The following is a 20,170-nucleotide window of genomic DNA, read 5'->3' as shown; positions in this document are numbered from 1 at the left end:
TCCCACAAAAACAACGAAGCAGCAAACGGCTATCGCAGGTCGACTATGATATTAACTATGTCACCCACGTTGCACCCCATGGATCATCAACTGCTAAGTCCTCAACAATCCAGTCAACGACTGCGGGCTATCGCAGGTCGGCTCTGATACTAACTATGACACCCCGGCTCTAACGCCATATGTCAACACGAGTCCTTCCAGCGCGCTTCTGTCCTCACTCACGCGCACCGTGGGAGACTGGGGTCACTCATCCTTAAATTACTCTAGAACAAACACACTTAACTCTAGAGTTTTTTCATGGGGCTCCTAAAGAAAATGTGCACATTGTTGATATGAATAATCTATTCAATCTATTTAACCTCTAATCAAATTTGGATGGCCCAATACGGCTCATCCACACAGGGGAGTTGGCCAAGCAACGGCCTCACTCCAGAGGGTATCACATCCCCCCACTTTAGAATGCAACGTCCACGTTGAGTCCCATGGATCATTAACTGCTAGACCAATCCAGTCAATGACCGTGGGGTGTCACAGTTAGTATTAGAGCCAACATGCAAAGTCTCCCAACGTGCACTTAATTAAGGACAGAAGCATGATGGAAGGACTCGTGTTGACCTGTGGGGCCAGTTTGCAATCCCGACACGCTCGATATTGCGTGGCTTGCGGGCCGGGGTATCACAACAACTCAAAGTATATCTAAGATCATTTGTATCTTGAAAAATTCAATATTCTCTTCACTCTCCTTCAATCATATATGACTTTTATAACAATTTTATACAACATTTTGAACGATCATGGATGGTGATACTTTAGCATACATGAAAACTAAAATTGGAAAGGTGTCTAAATTTAAGAATACAACAATCTTGGATTTTCAATGATCAATTTGTGGAGTTTGTGAAAATGAATCTATTAAGCATGGGGTTAGATCGGATTGTTCAAATTTCTAGTAATCTGGTTTTGTAACCACATTGGAAAATCTGAAGTAGATGTTAGGATATTTAGTGGATTGTTGTCGGCCACTGGATCTATTGGCAAATGTCACTTTTTCACGATTTTTTCATCTGATCGTGCATTAAGTTCACGATGGATACAATCTCACGAGCGTGGAATAGGATTATGCTATGGAGGACAAAAATCACGAAAAATATACACCTGTGGGATTTATTTTGACCGAGTGACAATTAAAAGACAATAGTGATAATTGCTCATTTTTTACCTCAAAAATCAAAAATGCTAAAAAATATGTACACTAATTTTCAGACTCAAAATTATACAAAGTTCACACGGTTAATTAAAAACGACCAAACAAACCAACAAGTAATATTGATTTGTCCATCCGAAGTTGTTTAGAGCCCTAAAAACCATAAACGGTAAAAAAATGTAAAATCATTTTTAGACTTGGAATTGGAAGAAATTCTCACGTTTCATCTGAAATGACCAAACTAATCAACCAGCGATATTGTTTTGTCCATCCAATGTCGTTTATGACCCTAAAAACCCTAAATGCAAAAAAATGTTAATTTATTTTTAGAATCTGAATTGAACGGGACTTACACGGTTTATCCGAAACGACCAAATAAAACGTAAACTCATTCTTAGACTTGAAATTAAATGAAATTTGTATAATTCATTTGAAACGACTAAACAAACCAACCAACAATATTTTTTTGTCAATTCGAGGTTATTTTAGGACCTAAAATTCGTAAATGCTAAAAAAATATAAATAAGTTCTTAGACAATAAAGTGAACGAAATTTGCACAGTTCATCCAAAACAAGCATGCAAACCAACCAGTAAAAATTTTTGTTAGTCCAAAGTTGTTTAGAGACCAAAAAATAAAAAATGCTAAAAAAATATAAACTAATTTTCATATTCATAATTGGATAATTATCGATCTTTCTTTTTAATAGTCACATTAGCAAAATATATCCTACATATGTCACATTTTCACAATTCTTGTCCTTTTTTAGCCGCTTGTAAAGTTTATGATGGTATTTGTGCGAGTGAATTGTACTATGGAGGACGAAAATCGAAAAAAAAAAAATGGCATATGTAGAATATATTTTTCCAGGATGACAATTAAAATACAAGAGTGGTAATTGGCTATAGATACGAGATATTTATTGCAATTTTCTCCAAAAGAAAGACTTATAAAAATATAGCAAAATAAATTAATGTAAGTAAAAGTATTTTAAAAAATTAGGCAAAAGCAAGGCTGATCAGGCTACGTACAAATACTATCAAGTTTTTCTTTCGTGACAAAAACAAGATAAAGAGGCTAAAGTTCAGCCTCAATTCATTAAAGATTAACCGTGGATTGAAAATAATTAAAGTTTAAAGTATGATAGAAATTGTCCATATAAATAAGAAGTGATTCAATCTCACGTATATACTAATCCTGCTTTTAAAGTTTTAATGTATTTTCATAAGATATAACTGTAAATTTAAACTTAACTCACGTCTAATTTAATGAAAATCTATGTAAAAAACATATGTTAAGTTTTAATTTGTATCAAATTAATATTGAGTATTTATACACTATTTTAACTTATACGAAATAATTGATATAAAAAAAGTTACTACCTTTATTCGGCTCTAAGAATTTCATTTATTTTTTGTATATTGATATTTTAATATTAATTATTCTATCAAAAATATAGTACAAATTAAAAAAAAAATTACAAAAATACTTCCATTAGTATCTTATAATACTAATAGAATGACATTTGTACAAAAATTATACAAATATAAGGAAATTTTTAATGGTAAATATAATGATGCAAAAGATAAATATAACTCTTAGAGGCGGCGGACGGAGTTGAGTATAAATTAACATTACAAAATACATATATGTGTAGATATTTTATAGAGAAAAAAAAAAAAAAAAAAAAAAAAAAAAAATCTTACAACTTTAATATTTAAAAAAATAGATAGAAGGGAGACATATGTGTTGGAGAGCATATGGGAGAAGATATAATCCATAGTAAGTGGAATATTGGGCCTACGTAATGGGCCACAGCTCCATGTTCTCCTACACTGTCGCCCATTCCTTTGGGCTCTTAAATCTCCACTCTCATCTTCTTCCTAATTTTATATTCATTTCATTACCCTAATTTATATTTAGATTTATTTTATTTCGGTTTAAATGTGAATTTTTAACTTCAATTTTGATTCAAGTTGTATTTAATATTATATTATATATAAAAATAAAAAATAAAAATTAATAATGTTATTTTATCAAAAATTATGCAAACTGAATAATGGTATTTTTTTTTTTAATTAAAACTAAACATATTTTTCTCCTTATTGTTATTTTGCTATTTGAAATATTATTAAATTTATTATAATTTTGTATAAGTGTTAAAAACTTTGCTTTTTACTATTTTACACTCATCACTATGTTTATTAATTTTAGTCGTACGAATTGGAAATTTTTTTTAAAAAAATAATAATTTGGATGAAAAAACTTTCAATAACTTGAATTAAAAATAATATAAATAAGGAGTGTGTCTGATTTCTATTTGAATTTAAAATTTTAATTTAATATGATATTATGTGAAAGATAATAATAATAATAATAATAATAATTTTTATAAATCCGATTAAGATAAATTGCTTCTGTATATTTCTTTTGATAGATTTGAAAAAAAAGTTGATTTGAGTTTGAAATTAAAATAATATATGATGAGATATTTTGTGAGAGAAAAAATATATATATTTTTTCGAAAAATCAAATATATTTTTTCAAAAAATCAAAAGTTAAAATAGTAGAAATATGAAATTTATGGTAAAAAGAAACAAACATATTCGACTTCCCATCATTATTTGGCAACTTTATATCATGTAATACAATTTTCTTATAATTTTAACATAAATATATCACATTAAAATCATGAAATAATCATTTATTCTTTTTGTTCGCCTCTATTGGTCACATTTATTTTTTGTGTCATTAAATTTAACATTAATATTATCTTTATATTTGTATAATTTATTTTTATAAATATCCTTTTTTATTTCTAATGCATGGACCTAATAAATATTACAAATATTCTCATATTTATATTTATTTACATTAATACCCTCGAACTAATTTTACACATCAGATAAAATAATCTTTATATACGAAACTATCATTAACTATTAGTAAATTATAATATTCATTAAACTCATGGTAAATAGTAAATATTTACTTTTTAAATGGACAGAGACATAATATATTTTAAAATATTTTATTAAAAATTGTAATTCAAGTTTTAAATAAATATGTTCTTTTAGTATTATGTTTTTAATTAATATTTCTTAAGTGAAATAATTGTTAGGCTCAAATACACATATTTACATTAATAAACTATAAGTATTGCATATAGATTTGTGTTTTGGTTTTAATTATTGATTTTGATATAAAATAGTTTTAGATGTGATATTTTATTTAAAAAAATAATAATATTAAATATAACATACTTTCTTAGTTCCTTAACAATTTATTCATTTTTTTATTTTGATTCGTTTCATAACAAAGTATCAATTTCTTTTTTTTAGTAATTGTACTATCTATCTAATATTACAATACCCTTCAAATTTACAATATAGTACACAAATGTCATTACATTTATATCATACAATACTAATATGGTTTGTTTTTTTACTTTTATTTTTATTTTATTTCAATATAATACTAATATTTCTAAAATTCCGTGTAAAAAAATAAATGAATATATAAATATGGAACGGAGAAAGTATTTTTTTAAAAAATAATTAAAAACAAATAATAAATAAATAAATGAAAGTAGATAATCGGTATAAGTGCAAGTGGGTAAGCAAACAAAGAGTACGGGGTGGGCTCAATGGGCCCAAAGCAGTGGATCTGATCTCCCCGCTGATTATGCTCAGTTGGGCCCTTTCAATAATTTAACACTACGCGTTTATCAAATTTATTTATTTTTTATAATTAATTAATTGATTAATTAATTCAATTAATGAGTTTTAAGATAATAATAATAATAATAACACAAAGTGTGCAATAAAATGAAACTGATATCTTATTTATCATTTTTGTTCGTTTCAAAATAATAATCTCATTTCTATAAATAACCATATTACCATAAAATTATCCCTACTTTTTTATTATTATTACACAATTACCACTACTTTTTATACTAATATACTCACAAGGGCAAAAAAGTCATTTACCTTTACTTTTTACCAACTACCAATATAATATCAATATTCCTTAAATCTTGTGTCCAACACAATAAGACTATACTTTTGGGACGGAGGGAGTCTTATATACTACCTCCACTCTCGTCCAAGTCTAAGGGTTTCATTTACTTTTCGCGTGTTGATCTTTAAATATTAATTATTATATCAAAACGTAGTACAAATTGAGAAAAAAAAATTGTAAAATACTTTCATTAGTGTGTTATAATACTAATAAAATGATATTTGTACTAAAAATTTATACAACTATAAAGATATTTTTAATATTAAATACAATAAAAAAAAATAAATGTGACTCTAAGATGAAGAGTAATATATATTATATTCTTTTACAGAAAAAATAAATATTCAATAAAAAATAATATTTTTATATTAAAAATACAATTTTGTGTACCTCATATAAAAAATATCTCAAACTAAAATATTAAACAAATATACTCATGCATGGATTCTTATAAATTATCCGTTTATTTTGAATTTTATCTTTTTTAAAATAAAATAAATATTGAGTATAATTTATTTTTCCGTCCACCAACACCAATTTAATTTATATATTTTTACAATATATTTATTTACAAATATGTCACAACTTATACATTCAATTTAAAAAAATAAAAAAAATAAAAAATTCTCACCTAATTAATTCATTTATATAGATTTTAAAATATTCTCGTAATATATCATAATCAACTAATACAATATTAAATTCATTAAAATAAGTGTCAAACTCAAATGACCATAAATTTTGTGGATTGATAAATCATTTATAATATATATATTTATATAATGTTAAATAAAATGTTGAAATGTTTGTTTAATTTGTTGTGTATTTGGAATAATAGTTTTAAATTAAAATAATTATTTGATATAATACAAGTATATATTTGACATGATTTTTTAATATAAAATAAATTTTAAATGTAATATATATAAAAAAATAAAAAAATAAATGTATTATTTGTAATTTTATTGAAAAAATAATAATTTTTTTGTCGGCCAAAATTATTAGACACCGACATTAACAAATAATGATATTTCAATATAAATATGAATAAATAAATAAAATAATCTATTATAAATAATTTATTAAAAAAGAATATAATTAAGAAAAATAAATTAAATCACGGCATATTAAACAAAAATTATCAAACCACTCCAACAAAAATGTTTTTCATCATTATTTTCCTCTCCTCCCTTTTTAAAAATGTTTAATAATGCAATTGTAGAAATCTAAAAAAATAATAAATAAATAAATATTACCAAAAATTGCACAATATTAAATAAATTCCTACCAATAGAAAATAAAAAATAATAATAATAATAAGTGTCAAAATATGAAGTGATATTTTTATTACACAACCAACAAAAAATAAAATAAAAAATCAAAATGTCTAGCCGTACAATTACAACATAATTTACTTTCAATTTCTTTTGCGAATTAAATGAATTTTAGCAGCATTTCTTCATCTACACAAAGAATTCTTCTATCTCAAATCGATCTTTTTAATATAATTCATCCAGATTTTGGATGAATTTTTTCGTAGTTTTGTTAATTTATATTTTTAGATTTTAATATTTTTAGTAGAAATTATCGAATTTTATTAAATTTTCTTAAATATTTCTCTAAAAATTTACTCCTTCCGTCCTCGATAAAATAGACATGTTATTGTAGATACGAGAATTTAGGTAAAGTATAATTAATAAGTAATTAAGAAGCGTATTAATAAAAATAATTATTATTTAGTAAAAATAATTATAGATTTAAGATTAAGATAACTAAATAATTTAATTAAGATTAAAAAAATTTTAAATTTTAAATTTTTAAATTTAAAATATAATTAAAGTGTATAATCAATTTTCCAAAAAAAGAAAGGATAAATTATGTGGGATAAACGAAAATAAAAAATAAGGACAAATTATGTGGGATGGAGGGAGTAATTTTTAGCTATTCTTTTTCTTTTTTTTTTTTTGTTTTTTCGGTTGCATTAGGAGAAAACGAAAAAGACAATATTAAATAAAATAAATAAATAAATTGACAATTTTCTTAAAAAAACAAAAAACATAGCATATTTTGCGCTATATTAAAACATAAATAGAATACGGGAAGCAATAGACTTTATCTATTATTTAGGCTAATTGTACAAAATTCACATGTAATTTCACAAAATTGCACGAAACCCCCAATTCTTTTAAAACTGCATTAAATTTTCTTGTGGTTTCATAAACTTTGCATTTAACCTCCTCAACCGTCCTTATTTAACGATATTTGATCTATATACACTCAAATTGCGAATGAATTTCAAATTATTAATTTTTAAAATCTTAAAATTATAAATACATTCATTTATTTATATTTAATCTTAAAGAATATTTAAAAAAAAAAAGTTTTAAAAATATCGGCTAACAAATTCTCCCACCATATAAATAGTACTCCCTCCGTCCCATATAATTTGTTCCTATTTTTTATTTTTGTCCGTCCCACATAATTTGTTCTTTTCTTTTTTAAAAAAATTAATTATACATTTTAATCATATTTTAAAATTTAAAATTTAATTTTTTTTAATTTTAATTAAATTATTTAGTTATCTTAATTTTAATTTATAATTATTTTTATTAATATATTTTTTAATTACTTATTATTTATACTTTACCTAAATTCTCTTGGAGTAATAATAATAATAGCAATAGTTGAGAAAGAGACAGGCAATCATAGTTGGAATATATTGGGTAGCGCATGGCACCACGTGTACGAGGGATCATAATACCCTAATCCACGTGTTGCTTTACATAATATAATCACAGCCCTTACTCAAAGATTTTGTTTTTCTTAGGTCGGTATATTGTGGTTTTAATAATTCATAAATTTTTAAATATTAAACTAAATATTTATATTTTTATATTTTATCCGTCTCATTGAAAGGTTATCATTTTTTATTTTTGTTTGTCTCAAAACAAGGTTATTTTTGTAATTTAGTAATTATAGTACCTACTTAACATAATAAGTACCTTTTCAATTTACAATATATTACACAAATATCATTACTTTTATATTACACCATACTAATAGGGGTATTTTTGTTTTTTTACTACAATCCAATATAATACTAATATTCAAAAATCTACATGGAAAAAACAAACGCCACACTTCCAACAGGAAGGAGGGAGTATTATACATTTGTCTTTTACGTCATTGTACTTAATATTAAAGATATATTTATATTTGTATAATTTTTTGTACAAATATTTTTCTATTAATTAGTATTATAAGACACTCATTGAAATATATTTGCAATATTCTTTATTAATTTGCACTAGTTTTAATATAATAATTAATATTTAAATATCAACACGTAAAAAATAAATAGAACCCTTAGAGCCGGAAGTATATTGTATTATTCATGTTCAAAATATTTATATTTATACTTATTTATATTACCATAAATAATTATTTTTATTCACAATTTTATTATTTAAATTTCAAATTAAAAACAACTATTAATTTGGATAATATAATTTTATATAAATAATATTAAATAATATAATATATATATACATTAATATAATATATAATATAATATTTTATTTATTTATAAAAAATTAATAATTTAATACAAAATATTATTTTCATATTATAAACATAATTTTTCATACTTAGAGATTAAAAAACACAAAATTAACTAATCAACACAAAATTAACAAACCCAATCTGACACTTATATATGCGTTTTTTACTAAAGTTATTAATTCTCTTTTAAAATATTATATATATATATATTAAATATTTATTTTTCCATTCAAATAAATTATGTTCCATATATATTTAGTCATCTTATTTACACAATTCAAAGTGGTCGTTGTTCAGTATTATCCTTAGTAAATTTCTTATATATTTTTATTTTTTATATGAAGTACAAAATTTTTTATAATAATATAAAAATAATATTTTGTATTAAATTATTAATTTTTTTATAAAAAAATATAAAATAATACTCCAAATAGTGCATAAAATAAATATTACTATAACACAAATATATCATATAAATTGATGACACATATTACATATATCAGGTACCGTGATTAATATCAATACAATATTCAATTTCATTTAGTAGAAATGCATAATCCAAAGCGTTCTCGAAAAAGAGTGATTGTAAATTTTTTAACATAACATATAATATCATGATGCAAGCAAACACGCACTTAATTCAAATTATAAGAATTTATTATTATTGAAACTAAGTCAAAATATTTTATTTTGTGAATTTAATTCCAACTTTAATCGAACCAATATCGAATTCTTATTGATTAATTACTTAAACAAGTTGAACTTTGACTTCCAACATTATATACTCAACAACAACAAGATCTCACTTTTATCAAAACTTTCATATTTTATTCTTTTTTTTTTTTTTTTTTTCATTTTAGCAACTAGTTTTAACAAGTTCGATTTCGAAAAGTTCAACTTGTATAATAGACGTAACTAGTTTGAACAATATTAGTAGTTTTTTTTTTTTCGAACAATTCAACATGTATAAACATCTCGAATTAAATTTGAAGATATTATAGCCATTGTTGGGACCATATAATATAATTCAAAGAAAGTTGTGGTTTTTAAGATTCATCTTGTAAGGAAAGTCGGCGTGAGTGCAAATCATGTGTGGAGATGCACATATAGTTCGTGGGATAAAATCAAGAATTATTTACACATAATTTCCCTAACCCTAAAAAATTGTCAACCCAAATGTCCCAATGAATTGAACAAACCCCACCACTTTCGACAACTATGTATAATCTTTTCCCCCCAACCCACTATAAATACACATAGTGCTTGCCTCAATCAATTGCCAAGACCACAAAGTCATCAAGACAATCAATTCTATTACTCCTAACTACATACACCACGTCGAAATTAAGACATACATACACACAAACACAAAGCCCAAGAATATGAATCCTATGATCTTTCAATGTGCCCTTATTCTCCTCCTTGCTATTCCTACATATTCGATCCGTTTCGAATCTGATAAGGGTGAATTATTACACCACGACACGGGGTCAATAGACATGTCCGCAGGACCTAGTGACACGCCGGGTGCCCCAACCGGGGGGAGTGGATCGGGCCGAGGCCCGAATTGGGAGTACAATTGGGGATGGGGGGCGAGCCCGACTTCCGGGTGGGGTTACGGGTCGGGCTCGGGGAAGTCCCCTAATGGGTTCGGGAGGGGATTTGGTTTTGGGTTTGGGTCTGGGTCTGGGTCCGGGTCTGGATCTGGATTTGGATATGGAAGCGGCGGCGCTCATGGGGGCGGTCATGGGAGTGGTAGTGGCGCCGGGGGCAACAATGGAGAGCGTCCGATGTGGACTCCGAAGCATGGTTAGGTCGAAAAAAAAATGTTATGTCCTAAGAAAAAATTGTATTTGATGAGGACAAAAGTTGGATGTTAGGATTATGGTTTTTGGTATGTGTTGTTGGTACTATTATTGCATGTGTTTGTGTAATGCTTTTATGGGACTTACGTATGTTGTGTGTGTTACAATGTTTAGTGTGTTTATTTGGATGAAATTATGAGTTTGTGTGTGTGTGTGAAGTATTGTAGTATATGTGTATGTAATAATAATAGTGGTTGTGATGTTAAAATTATGTAGACCATGAATCAATATTCAATAATTTTTAACTTTTGTTGGGTAAAGGTAACGGTTGATTTCGCAATTAGAGTGTCTTTTTTTTATAAATTTTAAAAAATATATTTTTCAAAAAAAAGAAAACAATATATTACACATATTCATTATTTTTATATTACTTACACAATTATCTATGCGTCACATAAAAAAAAATATATCTTCAAGCAATTTTAGTAAACAAGCACCCCCAAGGTAATTATGAGTTCACTAATTTTAATATAAATTTATTTAGATGTAATAGTTAAAATTATTAATATTATGTGTTCATTAAAAAAAAAAAAAAAAAAAATTGTTGATGAACTCCTATAATTGTTTATAATAATATATTATTATTTTTACAAAATGTAATAAAGACACTAATGTAATTATCAAAAGATTGTTTTGTAAAAAATAGTTTGGTTTAATCAAATTTCAATTATTTTATATTGTTCTCATGGATATGGAAATACATCCATAAGTTTCTCTACTCAATCTAATTTTTATTTAAAGATATATTATTTATTTTTTATTTATGCATCTCGACTTTAGTTATTGTGATGTTATCGTAATTATGATTTCATTTTTAATTTATAAATTTTAACTATGGTGAATTCTTTAACTACTGTTGTTTCCTCAAAATAGATGTAACCTTTAGAGCATATACAATGGACCTCCTACAAGGCCTTTCAACACTTTTCAAAAGTTTTTTTTTTCTTTTTATCTGATTTTAAAAATTTGCTACACAACGGCTGATGGAACGAGGCCGAAGGTGTAAGAAAGTTTAGAAGAAGCTTGGTGCAATAGAGGCGACGGAGAGGCCAATTTATTCTCACACCAATTTTCATTCTTTCCCCACAAAATAATTTTCTACGGTCCGTCTACTCCCCACCGCGAATGAATATCCCATTTTCTTTTATCCTTTTTGTTTGTTCCCGCAAAAAATTAAATCACTCCGTAGAAATGTTGGAACCGAATGGAGAATGATACCTTTTTTTTTATATAATGTGGGAACCTACAACAACTACTTGACGAGTGCATTTTGGATAAATTCTTGACCGAACCTAATAGCATGTAAACTAAGTCGGACAAATCAAGTTACACTAGAAAAACCACAGACAGAGACTTAACTACACAGGGGTTAGGGGGTAGTTGACCCTACAACCCCTAAAATATTGGATTTTTTTAAGGATTTTGTCCCCTTCTATTTTTCAATTTTTTTTATATTATAGTGTAAAAAATAATAAACTTTTTGTAGTTAAATATTTCTCTAAAAAATTAATTTTTAGGGCTGATTCCATCACTGGTGGTGGCAGACAAAACCTAGAGGCGTCGGAGGTTTGTACTCTTTACTTCACGATCACTAGTCCATCCTCACACCACCAGACTATCTTTAAATGAGAGACATAATACTTTGCAAGAGAAGAAGTGGTTTTGAGGGAAGTTTAAATTGTTTGTGTAATAAATTTTTTAATTGTCTCTATTACTCAAAATTAATTTAGACAGGTGAATCAAGTTCAAAGTAGGAATTTTTTTTTTTTTTTTTCTTGAGACTATTGTACATGCTCTTAGACCTTTGTGAAGTAATTTTATCTCTCCGGACATGAGATTTTTTTTCTTTATCGACGATATTACTCTCATCATGTTTGTCGGTGTTTTTCAATTGTGGTGTTGTTTTAAGAAAATATGAGATCGATTTATCTTTAGTTAGGAAATATATGAACATATAGGATTACTGCTAACCGTAGATCATCCTTGAGGAAGAGGACGATTTGTCTCATGTTTTTCTTTGTTCCCGTCTATTTATATTTTTATTTAGTTATTATACATCTTTACCGATTTTATAAACTATGAGAATTTGATTTAAATTTTTTCTTATATCTCTATCTAAATTAAATTGTTTCAAACCATATCATAACATTTTTATCAATATAATCACATCATCAGTTCCAAAATTATTTAAATCTATGACATCCATCCAGGTAATCAATTGTCTAATGATGAATAAATTTGACATTCCAAAAAATAAATTATCTGATAGTTCAGTAAAAAAATGATATATCCAACTATTTGAAATTAAGAAAATGAAAATGTTACTAGTGTTAATTACTTGATATAATCTGTATTTTTTCATTATTTTTGTTGATAGCATGACAAGACTAAATAAATAAAACATAGAAAAATAAAATTTTATATTTTGTGTTGTTTTCTTTTACTTTTTGTGATATTTTGGTAATTACGCCTCAACTGTTAACAAGTTAAAAATAAAGCAAATTTGCTTCTAACTTATACGTGGTTTAGAAAGTAGTATCCTATCTATTGCGATTTAGAAATATTGCAAAAATATTTTTAAAAATTGCAATGAAATTATCTTGTATTTTTTAAATATTGTACAATCTCCTAAAAATAATTTTTTTGGCAGTGTCTGAAAAAACACAAGAGAGTTTTAAACCATTTTTGAAAAATAAAAAAGAATGATGCAACTTTCCAAATTATAAGAGATCTAATTTACCTAAAAATAAAAAAGAATAATGTTTTTTTTTTTTTTTTTTTTTTTTAACTTTGGTAGTTATAAAAGGGAAAGATAATTTCATTAATTTATTTAATATTGTATATATAAAAAAAATTTCTAACTTTCACTTTCTTTGACATTTTGTTAGATTAAGGCGTGAGTGAGAATCAAATTTTAGTATGTCTTTTTACAACTTAGAATGAATGCATTGTGTTTAAAATAAAAAGTATATACTCCCTACGTCCCATAACAAAGTATTCATTTTTTCATTTTAGTCCGTCTCATAACAAAATATCTATTTTCTTTTTTAGTAACTGTACTGTCTACCTAAGATTACAAATACCCTTACAACTTACAATATATTACACAAATATCATTACATTTATATCACAAATACTAATAAGGTTATTTTAGTCATTTCTATTTTATTCCTATTATATTCCAATATAATACTAATATTTTTAAAATTACGTACAAAAAGCAAATGGATATTTAATTTCGGGAAGGAGAGAGTATAAAGTGTTATATCCTATGAAAATGCTTTTAATTAAAATATTTCTCTATATATCTATGAGAATATTTTTTATGGGACATATGTGGTTTGATTATTATGTAATATTTATCTTATAAATAATTATATTTTAAGTTTTAATTTAAATAAAATTTTATATAATGATATGTGAGACGGAAAATAATTTTTTATTTTTTATTTTCAATAAAAACTCAACACTAGTAAAAAATATGAATTAATTCAATAATAAAAATCATAAGCATATATACTTGTTTTTTTACCAATTTCAATTTAAATTTAGAATGTTTATCGTGCACAATTTTCAATAAAATATAGTACTGTTTTTTTAAAAAAATTCACATTAAAATACTATTTAAATAAAAATTTAAATGAATAGTCAATTTCAAATTATAATCAAACATACTCAACTACTTTGATCTAATTCTTAATTTATACAAAAATAAAATACGGTATTATGAAAAGTTTATTAAAAATAAAGTAATAAATTATGTAGAAAAATAGTACTCCCTCCAGCCGTGAAAATTAGTTACGTCTAGGTAGTACTCCCTCCGGCCATGAAAACTGGTTACGTAGGCCGTGAAAATTAGTTATGTTTAGGAAACGTAACTAATTTTAACGGACGGAGGGAGTAACAAGTTAGTTATTACTTTATCTGTTTGTCAAATTTATTTTTATTTTTTTCGTTTATTTGTTAAATTTATTTCATTAATATCTTTAAGAAAGTAAAAGAAAAAAAAATACTATTAAATATTTATTTATAACAAATGTTATTAACTTTATTATATTTTTTTCACTTTTATATTATTTAATTACTAATTAAATTTTAAAAAATACTCGTAGGGTGTGTTTGTTTGGGGGATTTTGTGGGATTTCTACTATTCCCACAAAATTTTCCCTCCAAAAATATCAAATCAAACATTTATTTTTCATTTTTTATATTATACTAAAAATCAATTTTACATTCAAAACATCACATCAATTCTTATTTATATCACATCATACAACTATTCAAATTCAAAATTTTTACTATTCAAATCCCAACCCAAAATCCAAACCCACAAACAAACACACCCGTAACTTCTTTTTAAATTTTGGTATTTTTAATAAAATATTAATTTTTCTTATATTTCGTAATATACCCAAAGTATTTGTTAAATAAAAATAATAAAATTATTTAATTAAGTATCTCTCTCTTTTTTCTCTCTCTATATATTTCTCTTCTCTCTATATATATATTTATTTATTTATTTCAACCCAAATTAATTTTGTAGTTAGCAGGAAGAACAGAAAGTGGAGTCCCACAAATACAATGTCCCTATATCATCATCAATTCATCACTCTTGTTTTTCTTTTCTACTTGCTTTTCTTCCATTATTCCTCTGCAATACGCACTGCTTCCCGTAAAAATGCTCAGTCGCCGGAGATTCCAGCCGGCGCGGCGGCGGCCGGTGGCGTCTCCGCCCGTGGCCTGAACTTGGGGTGGGGGTGGGGGTGGGGCAGCACCCCTACTTCGGAATCGGGATGGGGCTGGGGCTGGGGGAGTAGCTCCGGCTGGGGGTGGGGGTGGAGCTCCGAAAACCGCAGCGGCGGCGGCGGCGGCGGCGACCCTTCCGGCTGAAGCGGACGTGGATGAATTTGGTAAAATTTGGTTTGCAGTAGATGCTGGTGTATGGACACGTGGCGGTCACGTGACATGCACGCGAGAAATTATGATGTCATTTTTTAATATTGGATTGTGGCGTATCTGGAACTAACCAATAAATAAAGTTAATTTATGTATGTCCACTTCTTTTTTTCTCTTTTTTTTTTTTGAAAAAAAAAATTAATGTTGCAGCTCTATTTATATATATATATATATATATTTGAAGTTTTGTTTTTATTTATTAAAAGTAATTTTTTTTAATATTTATTTAACATCTAAAACTTAAAAAATAAAATCACTATAAATATGTAATTATACTATCTTTTTTTCCAAATATATATATTATTTATTATTAGAAATTTTCAAATTTATTATCAGAAATGTTAATTTAATTATCATATTATATTCTTAAAAATATACAAAAACATTTAAAATACATCATCAGATTATTTTTATAATTATAGAGGATACTTATAAATAATATATATATATATAAATTGATTTAATAAATTTATTATAAAATTTATAAAAATATAAAATTTTATTTTTTATCATAAAATTTATTTTATATAATTATATTCATTTATTTAGCTAGTAAAATATATTCTTCACAATTTATAAATTCGTACTTTTTGTACACAAAGTCTGTCACATGACCTTAAAATACTGGATAGAACCAAAGCGAAAACACTGGATAGAACCAAAGCGAGTGTAGTTGTGTAGGACGTGAAAATCACTTACGGCCCATGCGGCTCAGGTACGAAGAATGTAATTTTTAGAATATACAAGATATATTTTGCAAACAAGATAAAAGGAAAAAAGAAAATAATAATTAAATATATATATATAGATGTTATTTTTTGCAATTTTTTCGTTGTTTGATACTCCCTCCGTCCCATAACAAGGTATCTATTTATTTTTTGTGTCATTGTACTTAACGTTAAAAATATCCTTATATTTGTATAATTTTTTATACAAATGTCATTATATTAGTATTATAAGATACTAATAGAAATATTTTTGCAATTTTTCCTTGATTTGTAATACATTTTGATATAATAATTAATATCCAAATATCAACACGCAAAAAATAAATAGATACTTAGTTATGAGACGGAGGAAGTATACTATTATTTTATTTAAAAATTTAGTAATGGATGTAATAATTTTTAAAAAATAAATTGCAACAATGTATAGAATAATATATATAATAATAATAATAACCCATTTTATTTTTTCAAAATATTTTATATGATTCTCAGTAAATATTACTAAAAGTATAAGATATAATATATATAATGTTATTTACACGTAAAAAAATTAATAACTTATCGCATAATATTATTTGTATATTATTAATTTTATTCTCTATAAACATATATATATATAAAACATAGTGAGCAAGGACTCTCAAACAAAAAAAAAAATATATTATTCCCTCCGTCCCACGCAGTTTGTCCCTATTTTTTATTTTCATCCGTCCCACATAATTTGTGCTTTCTATTTTTGAAAATATAATTATATACTTTAATCGCATTTTAAATTTTAAATTTTATAATTTTTTTAATTTTAATTAAACTATTTATTTATTTTAATCTTAATCTATAATTATTTTTACTAATACACTTCTTAAGTACTTACTAATTATACTTTACTTAAATTTCCGTGTCTACAGTAATACACCCATATTACATGGGACAGAAGGAGTACTACCTTTACACAATAGTATAAAAATATTATTTAAATTCAAATTCATATCAAAATTAAAATTAAAACAAATTTTTTCAATGAGATAATCTGTTTTATCAAAGCCTTGGATTTGATACCTACTAAGTTTATTTATTTGTTTTATTTAAATTTAACATTCAAATTAATACTACTTCATTCGTCTTAATACAATAATCTTATTTATTATTTTTATCCATTTCAAAACAATAGTCTTGTTTACTATTTTTGTCCATTTCAAAACAATAGTCTTATTTTCATAAATAACCATATCACATAAAACTACCCATATTTTTTCATTTTTATTACACAATTGTCACTACTTTTTGCACTAATACACTCACAAGGACAAAAAAGTCTTTTATCTATACTTTTTACCAACGGATGGAGTATTTGATTTGAATATTTTCAAAAAAAATAATAATTTTTATCTAAAAAAAATACTCCTATTAAAATATTATTAAATTGAAATTCCAATCATATGCCAAAAAAAAAAGAAAAAAAACCCATGAATTTCAATTATTCAGTTTGAATCTGAGCAGATTAGTAACTTAAATAAATCACCTTCGCTCCACTAATGTACTTACTAATTAATTTTTTTTTACTACAAATATTCAATTAAATTTATTACATTAACTACCACTGGTACTCCTTTCGTCCCAGATACCGTGTCTACAGTGTATAATTAGTGAAAATAATTAATAATGTATTAGTAAAAATAATTATCTTATAATATAAATAATTATAAATTAAGATTAAGATAACTAATTAGTTTAATTAAAATTAAAAAAAAAATTAAAATTTAAAATGAGATTAAAGTGTGTAATCATTTTTCAAAAAAGAAAAATGACATAATATGTGTAACAAACAAAAACGACAACGTGGACATGATATCTGGACGGAGCAGTATTATTATACCTTTATGCTTTTACCTGTGACTTAAATGCATAGGTACCCTATAATCCGTTCGCCAGATAGTACAGTTGAATTAGCATTAATTAAATATACGCATTAATTGCAATATAATTATTTTCCTATTACGAGTAGGGTTGTTTGATTTTTCTTTGAAAATGAAATTTTTTAGTTTAATTTTTTATTTAAATACTATTATTTTCAAATAATATTTTATAAAATATAATAATAATACTACTTTAGTTCGGCTGACTCTAACGATCTTATTTATGTTTTGAGTGTTGATATTTAAATATTAATTATTATATAAAAATATAGTATAAGGAAAAAGGTCAAAAATACTTATTTCTTCCGTCTCATATTTATATATTCATTTGTTTTTTTTTTCACGGAGTTTTAAAAATATTAGTATTATATTGGGATAAAATAGAAATAAAAGTAAAAATACTAAATTAACCCTATTAGTATTGTATGATATAAAAGTAACGACATTTGTTTAATATATTGTAAATTAGAAGGGTATTTGTAAGTTAAGTAGGTAGTACAATTACTAAAAGAAGATATAAATATTTTGTTATGAGACAGACTAAAATAGAAAAATGGATAGATTGTTAAGGGAATATAATACTATTATAATAACATTTATGTAAAAAATTATACAAATTTAAAAATATTTTTAATATTAAATATAATAACGCAAAAGGTAAACGAGACTCTTAGAACTGGACGAATAGAGAATATATTTTTAGAACTATTAAATAAATTTTAAATGATAACATTTTGCCCACCTACAGATAATCCTATCATAATGTTTGCGTATATATATATATATTCATTCCAAAAGCATAAATAAAAAATAATTACATATAGCATTATATTTAATTAGTAACTATGAGTCCCACAATTTGCCAAATAATCCTTCTCTTCTTAATTATCGTTCATTCTTCCGCGATAAGGATCAACGATGAAGAATTCCGGCAGACGGATGCGACGGAGATATCTACCGGCGACGTCCTCGCGGCGGAATCCGGCGCCGGAGGTGGTATCTCCGCCGAAGGCCAGGGTAGCGGATCCGGGTGGGGCTGGGGATGGGGCTCTGGAAGCGGATCTGGATCCGGATCCGGATCCAAATACAAGTTCGGATTTGGGTTTAAATTTGGGTTCGGCGACGGAAGAAACTGATATGGATATATCGGAGGAGAAAATGGTCATTTACTGTACTAATTATGTGTGCTTCAAACAAGTAACGACCATTTGGATCTGCAAATTAAATAATTTGAGTAGTATTTTTCCAGTTTTTCTTTTATTATTTAGATTTTATTAGGAGTATTAATTCATATTTTCGGATTGTGTTTTTGTTAAGTTAAAATAGGAATATAACAAAAAATTTGTTCATTCGAACACGGTCTGAATCCGATTTTCAACAAAAAAATTTATAAATCGAACACGACACGAGTTCTTAAGTTTATAGGGTTAACCGAAATTTATTTCGAGTCACCTGATAACATGAACTAACACGATCAACCAAATACAAAATAAATTGAAAATACGAAATTGATATGAAATAATCTGATATTTTATTAAAACAAAGTTCAAATAATTAAAACTTACATATATAATAAAATATAAGGTAACAAAAAAATATATACATAGAGAAAGATAGGGATAGGGAAGAAGATGACATAATACAAATTTAAATGGATAACAAAAATTTTAGGTTATATATTTTTTATTATTAAAATTTTAAATAACAACATAATGCAATTCTTTTAATATTATTTCTTTATAATATAATTTACTTTGAAATTAAATAAAAATTATTAATTATTATTGTAAAATCAAATCATCGGTGTTGGTGTTGATGAGTGATAGTGAAGGATGTTAAGGGTCTTGTCCCATATAGGAATACCAAACAAAATTTAATTCATTTAAATGTATTGTAGTCTCATTTATTCTAAATGGACTAA

At 25.4% G+C, this 20,170-nt stretch overlaps 2 protein-coding genes across 2 annotated transcripts; both read left to right on the top strand.

The window, feature by feature from the left end:
- Positions 1–10,071: 10,071 nt before the first annotated feature.
- LOC127256354 (putative glycine-rich cell wall structural protein 1) lies at positions 10,072–10,912 on the top strand. The gene has a single exon (XM_051282330.1). The coding sequence runs from the start codon at positions 10,170–10,172 to the stop codon at positions 10,599–10,601; it is 432 nt and encodes a 143-aa protein (XP_051138287.1). The 5' UTR covers positions 10,072–10,169; the 3' UTR covers positions 10,602–10,912.
- Positions 10,913–15,233: 4,321 nt separating this feature from the next.
- On the top strand, positions 15,234–15,542 carry LOC127256061 (putative glycine-rich cell wall structural protein 1). Its single transcript, XM_051281891.1, has one exon. The coding sequence runs from the start codon at positions 15,234–15,236 to the stop codon at positions 15,540–15,542; it is 309 nt and encodes a 102-aa protein (XP_051137848.1).
- The last annotated feature ends 4,628 nt before the right edge of the window (positions 15,543–20,170 follow it).

Source organism: Andrographis paniculata, unplaced genomic scaffold, assembly GCF_009805555.1.
Source record: "Andrographis paniculata isolate CXL003 unplaced genomic scaffold, ASM980555v1 Contig55END, whole genome shotgun sequence".
Lineage (NCBI taxonomy): Eukaryota > Viridiplantae > Streptophyta > Magnoliopsida > Lamiales > Acanthaceae > Andrographis > Andrographis paniculata.
Note: the sequence above shows the minus strand (reverse complement) of the source record. Positions and strands in the feature narration are given on the sequence as shown.